This window comes from Podarcis pityusensis (genome assembly GCF_964106645.2).
Source record: "Podarcis pityusensis genome assembly, chromosome: 14".
Classification (NCBI taxonomy): domain Eukaryota; kingdom Metazoa; phylum Chordata; class Lepidosauria; order Squamata; family Lacertidae; genus Podarcis; species Podarcis pityusensis.
The window spans coordinates 17,084,438-17,097,132 of record NC_138039.1 but is presented as its reverse complement, the minus strand read 5'-3'; the positions used below and the strand labels follow the sequence as shown (position 1 = coordinate 17,097,132).

Here is a 12,695-nt window from a genome sequence, read left to right as displayed (position 1 = left end):
TGGAGAGTGCCATGTTGGCTACTCCTGGGCGAAGGATCCTTCTTAAAGAATTCTGAGCTCCCACATTAAACTGTGTTCAGAAAAGACAGAAACAAAACTTTATGAAGTTAATATACTCAACACTGCATTATTAAAAGCATCCATAAAATGCAGCATTAAACTCTGGTAAATGCAAATGTTGCAAATTACTGTGTGTGACTAAAACTGGGTCACAAAAACACAAGTTTGCAAAACTCCTTGGGGGATGAGTTGAGTATTAAGCCAAATTACGGTATGTGTGATAGTGCAATTATATAGGAAAAGAGCGAGAGAGAGAAAAGAGAAAGCTTTTGGAGAAAGAGGGTAACAGAGTTGGAGCTTGCTAATAAATCTAACTGTATTTTGCAGGATTAGAGCAGCTTCCTTTATTACAAAAAGCTATTGTCTCCCATTTGGTTCTGCAGTCTATTCAGTGCCATGGTAATAATTTAGTATTTTGCATTTGATCCACAAACAGATATTTAGCCCTTGCATTGTATTCATGTTCAGGACTGAGCTGAAAGTGAGGAGGGGGAATGATTTTGCAAACAATGTGAAAGATACCTCTCCTTTTAGCAATTTTTTTTCAGGGATTGCTTATTCAGGATTGTTTATTCAGGAAGCCCTGTTATCAATTGGAATAGGCTGTGTCTGTCCTCAGATGATCGGCTATGTGGTGTTATGCGAGATCCCTGATGGGCTGGGATCTTGCCCTGTAGCATATAACTGCCCTGTTGTGCCACGGCAGTTTGAGCTAGGTCTGGAGAATCTGGAAGAGTTTTTGCTCATTGTTACATGTGTTTTGAATTGCCATTTTGTCCATGCATAGTTCTGCTTCCCCTGGCATGTCGTATTATGAAATGTATTTGTGTGTTTGCAACTTGCAACTTTTAACCTTTTCTCCTCTTTCTCTCTGCTCTCCTTCACTCCTCCCCCACCTTTTTAGCCTGCGACTGCCACCCTGTTGGTGCAGCTGGAAAAACTTGCAACCAGACCACTGGACAATGCCCGTGCAAAGATGGCGTGACCGGGTTGACCTGCAACCGCTGTGCCAAAGGTTACCAACAGAGTCGGTCACCAGTGGCACCATGCATCAGTGAGTACTGCCACCAAACTTCTCGTGCTTTGTTGTCATGGGCTTCTCTGATGGCAATGACAGCTTCTGCAGCTCAGACGATGATGACAAATTAATCAATTGGATGCCTATCCCACACATGGCATCAAACGCATTGGTGATAAAACAATGCAATTAAAAAGAAAGTGAAAATAAAATGTAAAAGTTAAAAACATTTTAAGAGCATTAAAAAACACACACACATTAAAAGGATGATAATTAGCATCGCCATTATTTATTTTGTTTATGAATCACATTCCATCAGTTATGCCGATGTGATTTACAATGTAATAGCATGTATATAAAAAAAGTTACATCTATAAAACAGTTGAACTGGTTGCCTATTATATGGTTTAAAGCAACAGGGCATATATAAAATCTGTTAAAATCCAAGACAGATACGAACTGGGATAAAGTTTTTAGAAGGCTTGTTGAAGGAAAGACTTTAGTAGGTGTTGAAAAAACAATAGAAAGTGTCTGTGTAATGGGAGGAAGCATGAGAAGGCAGGTGTTGCAACGCTTAAAGCATGGGTAGGCAAACTAAGGCCCAGGGGCCAGATCCGGCCCAATTGCCTTCTCAATCCGGCCCACGGACGGTCTGGGAATCAGCATGTTTTTACATGAGTAGAATGTGTCCTTTTATTTAAAATGCATCTCTGGGTTATTTGTGGGGCATAGGAATTTGTTCATTTTCCCCCCTTCAAAATATAGTTGGCCCCCCACAAGGTCTGAGGGACAGTGGACCAGCCCCCTGCTGAAAAAGTTTGCTGACCCCTGCTTAAAGCCTGATTCCAACATTGTGTGGCATGAGCCTTCTGATAGGGTAGATTCTGCAGGATGACCTCTCCTGAAGAATGAAGTGATTGGTTGGGTATGTAAGGGATGAGGTGATCTTTTAGGTAGCCAAGTCCCAAGCTCTATATCACTGTGTACACCAATACAATCGTACCTTGGTTTTCGAACAGCTTAGTTTTTGAACATTTTGTTTCCCGAACGCCGCAAACCTGGAAGTAACTGTTCTGATTTGCGAACTATTTTTGGAAGCTGAACGTCTGATGGGGCTTCCACAGTTTCCTGTAGCCAATCAGAAGCAGTTTGGTTTTTGAACATTTTGGAAGTCAAACGGACTTCCAGAACGGATTCTGTTCGACTTCCAAGGTACCACTGTACCAGCAACTTGAACGTAGCCTGTTAGCTAATTGGCAGCCAATGAATCCCAGAAGAATGTAATAGAGACTGACAGTTTGTTACTGAAGATAAGCATTCAACCAAAAAGTGACATTTTAGAGCTATTTATTTCAGATGTTTATAGCCCACCTTTCTTCTATCATGGAACTTAAGGTGGCATACATTTATTTTATTATAATTTATATTTAATGCCCGCTCTCCAATGAATGTTTCCAACCCCCGAGCAAGGAACAAAGTAATAAAAATAAACAGTGAAAAGCAATCTACTAAAATTACAAAATCATATAAACACGTCCAATAAACAACTCCATCGTAAGGTAAACAAGCAAAACTGCAACAACAAAAATTAATATTTCCAATCGAACCAAATACCTAGGAAAAACAAATGAAACATTCAAACATATAGAAACAGCTAAACAACCAGTGATCTTAACAACCGTATCTGACCCATTTTTCATTTACGGGAGTCCACTAGAGTGGGGTGCTCTTTGTGTGAGAGGCAGAGAGGCCCCCACTCTATGCCAACAGACTCTCACTCTGTTCACCCCCACCGTCCAAACCACCCAGACTCTCAGTCTGAGGGGCCTAAATTGCTACCCACAAGCATCCACAACAAGAAACTCCCACTCCTTACCCACAGTAGCAACAAAGCAAAAAACGGTCCTCAGACAGCCTTCTATCTCAGAACTGACCAGACCTACATCTGCTTAGCTTCAACAAGGTGGTGGCTGTATCATCATCTGCCTTTGGACTTGTTTTTGTTTTCAGCATCCTCCTCGACATTTCCTTTGCATGGGTCCCCTTCATCCTGAGGTCTGGAGCCTGCCTCAGGGACTGTGCGGTTCCTAGAGATACAGGAGAAATTTGGATCAGCTCACAGCTAATGTGCAAATTTGCAAACTGAAACACAGCTATCCTTCAAGAGCCACACTCCTCTAGATTCTGCAGATGTAGTTCTCAAACCTGTCTGCTGGAAGTGGGAAGGGACGGTGGCCAGGTGAGCACACACATGCTCAAGCCAACTAAGAAATTTCACCTTTTCTTTTCCAGAGATTCCTGCCATCAACCCCACCTCTGTGGTCACTAGCACAGAAGAACCAGCAGGTGAGTGTTTATTCTGTTGAAACGCAAAAATGGGAAGACTGCCCTGGCTTTGTAAACTTTTTATTTTTGCCTAACTTTAGGGGATGCTTCAAAAAAAAAATATGCTTGCATGAATGTCTGCCCAGATTTCGGAGATTTGAACAACCTGGATTTGTTTCTGAAGTGCAACTGGTGCACTCAGAGCTCTTCCATCGTTTTCTCTCTCCAAATGCGTGTCCAAAACTTCCTATAGCTTTCAGTTATGGAACGTAGAAAGCTACCTGCTTTATATGGAGTCAGACACATTGGTCCATCTAGCTCAGCATTGCCTACACTGACTGGCAGCAGCTCTCCCAGATTTCAGACGGTACATTCCCATCCCCAGCTGGAGATGCTGGGGATTGAGCCTGGGACCTTCTGCATGCAAGGCAGATGATCTTCCGTGCAACTGCAGCCATTCACTTCATCTGTTCCTTTGCTCCCTTGGTATCTTTCCATCACCGCTTCCACGTAAACTATGTATTTATTGCATTTTTAGACACTATTGAACTAGATGGAACAATGGTCAGACTCAGCATAGGGCCACTTCCTGTGTCGGTCAGGCTGGCTGGGGCTAAAGGGAGTTGGAGACCAAAAGTATCTGGAGAGCCACAGGCTCTGTGTCCCTTTCTCAGGTTGTCAGCTGGAATTTTGATGCCAAAACTGCTCCCAGCCTCAGAGTTTGCTCGAGGGCAAAAGTGACCAGGTTTCCACCAGCTAAATTGCAGGCCGTAGGTGCAAATGTGGTTCTAAATCCACTGCCTCCTGCTGCATTTCTGGGGATCAAGTGTTGTCCATCATCCCCATTTCTTCTTCCCAGGCACAAGAGATTCCTCTTCTTTGTTCTTGGCTGTCACATTAGTTACCTGTGGGAAAATATTTCTGTCTCAAAATTCTGCTGCTGCTAGGGATGGCTGGATCCTCGTTTCTCTGTTCTATGCCTCAAAGTTTCCAAGTTAAATTTTATGCTGTTCGGCTCCTATCAGGCGGATTGCTGCAAACTATACATTTGCGAAAACACAACATGCATTTTTCTATGCTATTTTCACTAATGCAATCATTATTATGATTATTATTAAGGCGTGCTTTACCTTACTATGTGCATTTTTGTGCCCGTTAATCGAACCGAGAACTGCACTGCAAAAATTTCAGAGAAGTGTGAATTTCATAGGATAGCTATGTTTCAGTTTGCATATTGTTTTCAGAAAGTGTGAATTAGGTCGATTGGCTTTCACATGTGAACTGAATCAGACATCTCCCCCACCCCCACTCCCCAGCCACAGAGCAGAATGATGCGCCATGGGGCCTCTTTGTCTGGGACTTTGGACATGTAATCAGACCTGTGCGTAGAAACTGCAGGTGGAGGGTGCAGCTGGAACAATGTGGTGGGTGAGACGCGGTGAGAAGCAGGGTTGCAGAGCTCTAAAAGACCTGCAGTCCTTCTGAATTAGGCCACCTGCTCATGCCCCATTTGTCCAATGTGGGCACATGTACAGCCTCGCATCCTACCTAGAACAACAACAACAGCCAAACAAACCAAAACCACCACTTGCCTTTAGCAATCTCTCCTTATCCTCCACCCCTTCTCTCCAACCCTTTAGCACAATTGCTCTTTTGTGCTAGGAATTCAGTGGGAAAGTTCTTTTGCTTTGCCCCATTACGTGGACTTCTTGCTGAATCGCTTGCGAAAACTTTCCCTTTGCCATTCTCTTCTGCTCTTCCTGCCTGCCCCTCCCAGCTTGATACAAAGGAAGGGAGTTCGTCGTCACCCCTGAACAGAAATGTCAGAGAATTCCAATGAAAATGGCCACAGGGGCAGAAATCGCTAATGTCTGTGTATTCATCCTATGTCCAGAAAGCAAATCGATCCGGTTGTGGTTGCTTTCAGTCTGCAAATGATATGTAATTGACTACATCCCCCCCCCCCATTTGCATTGCATGTCCTATGCCCTGATGGAATAAAATATGGGGAATAAAATCATGGCAACTCCCTACTTTCCTCCAAAACGAAACTCCTCTCTCCTTCCCCCGCCACTTTTTGGCTGTTAGGCCTCTTAATTAGGCACATCAAAGAAGGGACACTTCAGGAAAGGGGGTGGAGGTGTGGACCGAGTTTCTGTATATCTTCATTCCAAGATACATTTGGGAAGGAAAGATTCAGATTTTGTTTAAAATATATTGAGGGCTCTTATGAAAAGTTTTAGTTGGAAAAATATAAAAGGAACTTGATGAAAAACCTCGGCTCTTTATTTTTACTTTTCAGCAGAGGAAGTCTGCTTAAGTGGTCCATAGAATTATCTGTGGTTTTCTTTTTATAAACGCCTGCTTCTAGTTCAAATATGTGCAGAGTATGTTGCTGCTTCCCAGAATACACTTTGAAGAGCCATATTCCGGGTCCACCCTGGGAGAACCTGGGTACTTGGGACAGGAAAACCAAGGCGGGGGTGGGGAGCTGCTTCTTGAAGAAATTTTAAGCAAGGTTGCTTTCAGAAAAGGCACTGAGTGCCCACTCTCCTGAGATATGCAGTAGCTGAGTTAACACTGCATTCCTAACCATGTCTATGCAGAAGTAAGACCTATTGGATCCAATGGGGCTTACTCGCAAGTAACTGGGTTGCAGCCTCACTCTGTGCTGGGAAGGTGTGTGTATGTGTGTATGTGTGTTGTCATTTGTTTATTTTTAGAAAGGTATAAAAAAGGTAAAGGGACCCCTGACCATTAGGTCCAGTCGTGGCCGACTCTGGGGTTGCGGCGCTCATCTTGCTTTATTGGCCGAGGGAGCTGGCTTACAGCTTCCGGGTCATGTGGCTAGCATGACTAAGCTGCTTCTGGCAAAACCAGAGCAGTGCACGGGAACACCGTTTACCTTCCCGCCGGAGCGGTACCTATTTATCTACTTGCACTTTGACATGCTTTCAAACTGCTAGGTTGGCAGGAGCAGGGACCGAGCAACGGGAGCTCATCCCATCGTGGGGATTCGAACTGCCGACCTTCTGATCAGCAAGTCCTAGGCTCTGTGGTTTAACCCACAGCGCCACCCGCATCCCACTTAGAAAGGTATAGAGACCACTTAATCACAAAACTAAGCAGTGTACTTAATAAGATTGTTGATATCAGAGGTGCAGAGGTTAGATTGTTGGGCTACGATCTGGGAGAACAGGGGTCAAATCCCCACTCAGCCATGAAAATCATTGGGTAGATTTGGGCCAGTCACTCAGTTTTAGCCTAACCAACCTCACAGGGTTGATGTGAGAAAAAAGTGGGGAGGAGGACATCTATGTATATACCATCTTGAGGTCCTTGGAGGAAGCAGCAGAGTTGAATCATAGAACTGTAGAGTTGAAAGGGACCCTAAGGCTGGTCATCTAGGCCAACCCCCCAAGAACATTGCCTTGCCTCTGCTGTGCTGAATTAGTGCCGAAACATCTAATATGAACAGAATCCCGAGAGTGTGATACTCATTTCCCAAAGATGGAGGTGGAATTTCTCTAGGTGACTTGGGGGAGCCTCTTTGATGCTGAGTTTCATCATCATATTTGGGCCCTTTCTTTGAGGCCTGAGATCACCTAGATATTAAGGCTGAACCGTTTCCACTTCCGTGCTCCTTTTCCTCAGGCTCGAACTGGGAACTGTTTATTTATTTACCAAGCATTTGCAGTATCTGACAAACCAGAATACAAGTGTTGACAATAAAATCCATATTATTATTTTTTTAAAAATCCAGCCAAAGACATAATCCTTTAAAAGTCTGTTCGTAAACTTGGCTCTGCAAGATTTCCATATGCTGCTGATTCATATTCATATTTAGAGATATTAATTATAAATAAAAATACAGGGTTGTATCCTGAGCTATATACAGAAATGAAAAGCTATGTACAGGGAAATGAAAGAACCTAGGTTCGGCCTGTCGGTTAGCTGCAACAGGTCTACTCTGAGGCAGATTAATATTGGCTATAACCCGCAGTATTTTAAGCAGGACATCCGGGAATTACAGAAGCCATCCCTGCTTCTGATTAGAACCTGGAATGTCCAGTTTTTTGCTCTGGCGCTAGTCAGCTGGCTCGCACCAGATCGCAGGATGCAATCATTTTTTGGTTTTGCACAAATCAGCTGGCTTCCTTCTGATGAGGGACTGACTGTTAGCAACTACTGTAGGAACTGTAGCCCTGGGAGAGGAATAGGGGGTCTCCTAAGAACTCTCAGCACCCTTAACAAATTAATTAATTTTAAGGTGATATCATAGTGCTTTAAAGTGTGGTGTGAATGTGGCCTAAATCTGGAGAGAGAGTGACTGGAACAACCAACAAAAAAAATGACAAGCAAGAGCTGTCTGAACTTAGGATCTTTCTTTCTTTCTTTCTTTCTCTCTCTCTCTCTCTCTCTCAACATAAGGAGAGGGGGAGGGAGAAAGCTGTTGCTTGGGCTGGTCTATGTGGAGTGGGGGGCTAGTAAAGGGAGTGGGAGGGGGAGAGTTGAACACCTGAAAGGCAAGGGGACTGAAACAAATAGAGCACTGTTACCAGACACCTCAAAGAATCTGACACACCTGCTGTATGTTTAGAAAGCCTTTAGAGATGAAATAACTGGTGTTTTGTTTTGTTTTTTTGGTTTTTAATAAGGGGAAAGGGCTGCACGGATGAAGAGGAATGATTTGGGCTCCCAACACCAACACCACCCACCTTGGCTTCTATTCAGGCTCAGGCCCCATCTGACTATAAATGTTTATGGCTGAAAATGGAAGCTGCACGTCTAGTTCCTGCTCTGTAAATGTCAAGTTACAGGGCAGGGCTGGTAACTGTGTCCTCTCCAGATGTTTTGGACTGCCCCAGTCAGCATGGCCAATGGATGGTGGAGTTGTAGTCTCCAACATTAAGAGTGAGGCACCATGGCGGCTGTCCCTCAATTAGAGAAAAGGGAGGTCCTTCTCCCCCGTGGAAAATGATGAAAAGAGCATCATTTCCCCACCGGCAATGCTGGGGCTTAGGAACATAGGAAGCTGCCTTAGTCAGGTCATTGGTCCACCTAGCTCTGTATTGTCTACACTGACTGGCAGCAGCCCTCCAAGGGCTCAGGCAGGGGTCTCTCCCAGCTGTACCTAGAGATACTAGAGATTGAACCTTGGACTTTCTGAAGGCAAGGCTGATGCTCTGCCACTGAGCTACGGTCCTCCATAGCTTATGCAGTCCCTGTCTCCTTCCTGGTGTGGAAGAATGCTCCCCTGAGGAGTTGGGGGGTGTCTCTGCTGCCTGCCCTTCTGGGCCCTTTGTGGGAGGCAGTGGCAGGGTCACTTTGATCACAAGTGAGCAGTGTGTACAGAGGAGGAATCCTTTCTAAACTCTAGCACATAGGGCACACAGAAGATTATACTACTTTCACAGTGAGCAGAGGGATGTTCATGCCTATCCACCGTCTTCCATAGGAACCTCTTCCATCAGGTCACCATCTGTTTCCCCCATCAGGTGTTAAGCAGGTTGAGAGCCAGGACATGACCTTTTGTGTGGTGGCTCTGCAATTCTGGGATTAGTTAAGGACAGTGCCCTTTTGTCTCTTAGGCTGTAACTCAAACCTCCAGTCTGCCAGGCTAGAAAGAGTAGGGTCCCTCCACCCAGCCCTGCCTGCATCCACCACCTCTGCCACTACAGCAAGCTCTGCTGCCAAAAGGTGCCTCAGTGCACCTGCCCATATAGTGTGCACAAACCACTGCTGCTGGGTCTTTCATGGTGGGGAGGGGCAGACCTGGGCCAGCAAGGGATCCCCTGGATTCTCAGCTGAGCCCGCTGCCCTCACATGACAGCCACCAGCCCCATCCAGGCCTCCTCACTGTGTCCGTTTGGGAACTGGCACAGTGGAATTGCAGCTTCCACCTGCCCCCTGACTTTCACTCTAGCCAGAACGATGGATGCAGATGTGGCTACGCTGTTTCATTAAACCCTGCTGCTGCCAGCCAGGGATTTAGATGGCTCTGCCCATGCCAACTCAAAACTGTTATCTTCTAGAGATAGATGACCTTTAGTCCCACCCCCACTTAATTGCTGTTACCTTATTGCTGCTGCAGTTTCTTTTATCCATTTCCACCGCCATCTGTCACTCTCCTATCCCATCTCCTATATTCATCTACATTGGGGATGGGGAATTTGTGGACCTCTAAACGTTGATGGGGTTGTTGGGAGTTGGGGTCCAACAATATATCCCCACCTCCAATCTCCAGTGTTGGCAGCTGGTGCCCTTTGGGACTCGTAGGGCAGAAGGCAGGGAGCCAACAGTACATGGCGCAGGAACCAATGACAGGTGGAGACAATTAATTCCAGTTTTATCACCATACTTCTCCCTGCTGAGTTTTGCAAAGGCAGTACCAAGGAAGAGGAAGCTGACACGACTGGTTGAAAGCAAGAAAGCAACCTGAGATTGGTGGGGCAGTGCCCCATTTCACCCTAATGGACCATCCTCCGTTGCATTCTCCAGCTTTGTCTCTTTCTCTCTCTGATTCCTGACACTTCTGTCTAATATAAACCACAAATAGAAGTAAGAACTCCCATTTCACAAGGGCAGGTAGGTATGAAAAGTCACTTAGAGACTTCCCTTATAAGGCAACTAAGAAACTGAATATTGTAACAACAGCAGCAGCAGCAGCAGCAGCAGCAGCAACAACAACCACAACAACAATAGAAAGAAGAAGTTGATGTTGTTAAACAGGGAGTAAAATTTGCATGAACTATCTGCATCAGCCCAAATTGGATGACCAGGGGCACATTTCATAGAAACATAGGAAGCCGTCTTAGAATGATTGAATTGTAGAGTTGGAAGGGTCATCCAGTTCAGCCCCCTGCAATGTAGGAATCTTTTGTCCAATGTGGGGCTTGAACCCACGGCTCTACCAATTACTGAGTCAGATCATTGGCTCTGTCTAGCTCAGTAGTATCTACACTGAAGGGCAGCAGCTCTCCAGGATTTCAGATGGGGATCTCTCACTCACACACACGCACACACACTTCTCAATGCTTTGTTATGCCCACAATTCTACCGTGTATGGCTCTTGAAGGAATTCGGCAGTAAAAAGATTTGCAGCCATAACACCTAATTAAGTTACATCTCTTTTTAAAACAAAATATTCCTTTAAAAGAAAAAAGGCAGGAGAAATAAACCAGATGTGCAAACTCACTCGGACTTTCTTCTTTCATATTATACAAGCAGAGGAGAGACACACATAGAGAGCCAGTGCCAAGTTCAAAGAGTGAAAAACATTTCATGAAAGTTAATGGAAGTGGAGCCCAGCAGCCTTCCTGTTATGCCAACTATGGATCTCTTCCACTTTCTCTTTCACATCCACACTTACTCAGCTGCTGCTGATATACACATGCTAGGCCTCTCCACCTCTCACCTTTTCAATCTGCCCCACCTGCATGTATGCTCACTTGGGCATGCTACTAACTTGCCGATTGTTGAGCCAGCACACACTTTTTCCACAGATGAAGGCTTGCTTAGGAATCTGAATTTTTCAGAAGTCCCCCGCAAACCAAAGTCCAGAAATTACTAGAGGCTGTAGCTGCAATTGCCGCCTCAGTTTGCCACCTCATTCTATCTTGTTGAACGGCTCACACACAAACGCACAATAGAGACACGTTTAAAACCTGCAGGACAGCCATAGGTAGGACACCTCCCTCGAGAAAAGAAAAGAAAAGAAAAGAAAGGTTGTCCACAGTTTCTCTCTCTTGCACCCAATCTCACACACCATCTCCTTCTCAAGCACCAGCTTGCACACTCACACAGGCCTTATGTGTGAAAAAGAAAAAAAGAAAGTGTACACACACACACACACACACACACACCAGTCTTTTGCCTGTGTCTTTTCCTTGCTCATACACCCTGACACCAAATGGCACCTATTTCCTTTCAGTGCCCACCTGGATGCATGCCAGAAAATGGGTTCCCCCCGCCAAGCGCAGTGCTGCATTCATATCATTCCTCTGGTGGTGGTGAAGGTGCCTAGCTAGGCCACTGAGATTTGCTTAAGTGGAAAAAGGAGTTTGGGTGCTATGGAATAAAGGTGCTAGGCAGGTTGTAGGGGAGAGACGCAGATGTGGAGAGCATGGTTTTTTAGGAGAGAAAAAGGCAATTTGGGAGAGGCTTGCTTTGGCAGTAGGTTCACGGAGGAAAGAGTTGGGGCGGCGGGGTGAGGTGGGGGAGGGCAGCCGTTTTATTGACGTCTGTTTCTAATCTTATTTTCCCCTTCTGCTCCAATAAAGCTTTTATGTTACAATACAGGTGAGCAGCACAGACTTAGCAAATGTTAAAGAGCTCCCCCCGCCTCCCACCCCCCCAATGCAACCTCTCTGATGTGTGCTGGGGGGGGGTTTCCCTCCCTGAAGAGGAAAAAATGAACAGGGCACCTTGAACGTCAGACGAATTCTATAGGAGCCCAGAATATAATCTGATGGCATGTTGTCCCCAGTGCTACTGTTCAGATTTCCACTTTGCAAAGCAATTCACAAGCCAAAACACAGCTCTCTTTCGAAACCCACACTTCTCTGAAATTTGCAATGCAGTTCTCTCACCAAAGAGTGAGCACAGAAATGTGTATATTGATGGAAAGTGCTTGCAAAAAAAAGTGTGTATTAATAGAAATAACATTGAAAAATGGATGCTGCTAAGGGGAAATTGCTTGCAAAAACGCATATAAATAGGCAGAAATAATAATTTTAATGCAAACTTTTTTTAAAAAGCTAGTGCAAATATATTCATGAGCAGAAATAGGGTAAAGTGGATTTAAGATTAGAAAAAACGAGAAACTGTGTGAAATCAAAATTGACAGATTCGTCATCATGATTAACACTTATTACATTTGTTAGTTGGCCTTAGGAACATAGAAAGCTGCCACGGGATCTGAGCAGGGACTCAGTTAATGATCCGAGTCTTCAAAAAGGACCCTATAGAAGTTGTTGATGCTTCAGATAGCCAGGCCATAACATCAGGCGTTGAAGGTGATGCCCACAATGCTTTGTTATCCTTTGGAACCAAGAAGACAACTTTAAATTAGCCAACAGTGAGCTTGTCCACACTTCTGCTTGTCCTAGAAAGCATGGGTCCAAGAGGTTTTCTGCTTGTCTTGTGTTTGCTAGGCACAAGTCTGAGTGGGTTTCTGTTTGCTAAGCTGCTTTCACCAGGAAAATCCACTCTTTACCGCTGAATCAGAGCAAACGTCAAACAACAAAAAACCCAGCTTGACGTTTCCTCCAATTCTATGGTACAGAGGGGC

The 12,695-nt window shown here is 44.9% G+C and overlaps 1 protein-coding gene across 1 annotated transcript in view; it reads left to right on the top strand.

Moving 5' to 3' along the window:
- Positions 1-12,695, top strand: part of NTN3 (netrin 3) — a 114,626-nt gene that overhangs the window by 83,664 nt on the left and 18,267 nt on the right. The window contains exons 4-5 of the mRNA XM_080981976.1: positions 965-1,114; positions 3,371-3,424. Coding sequence (XP_080838102.1) covers positions 965-1,114; positions 3,371-3,424 — 204 coding nt within the window. The remainder of the gene's footprint in view (positions 1-964; positions 1,115-3,370; positions 3,425-12,695) is intronic.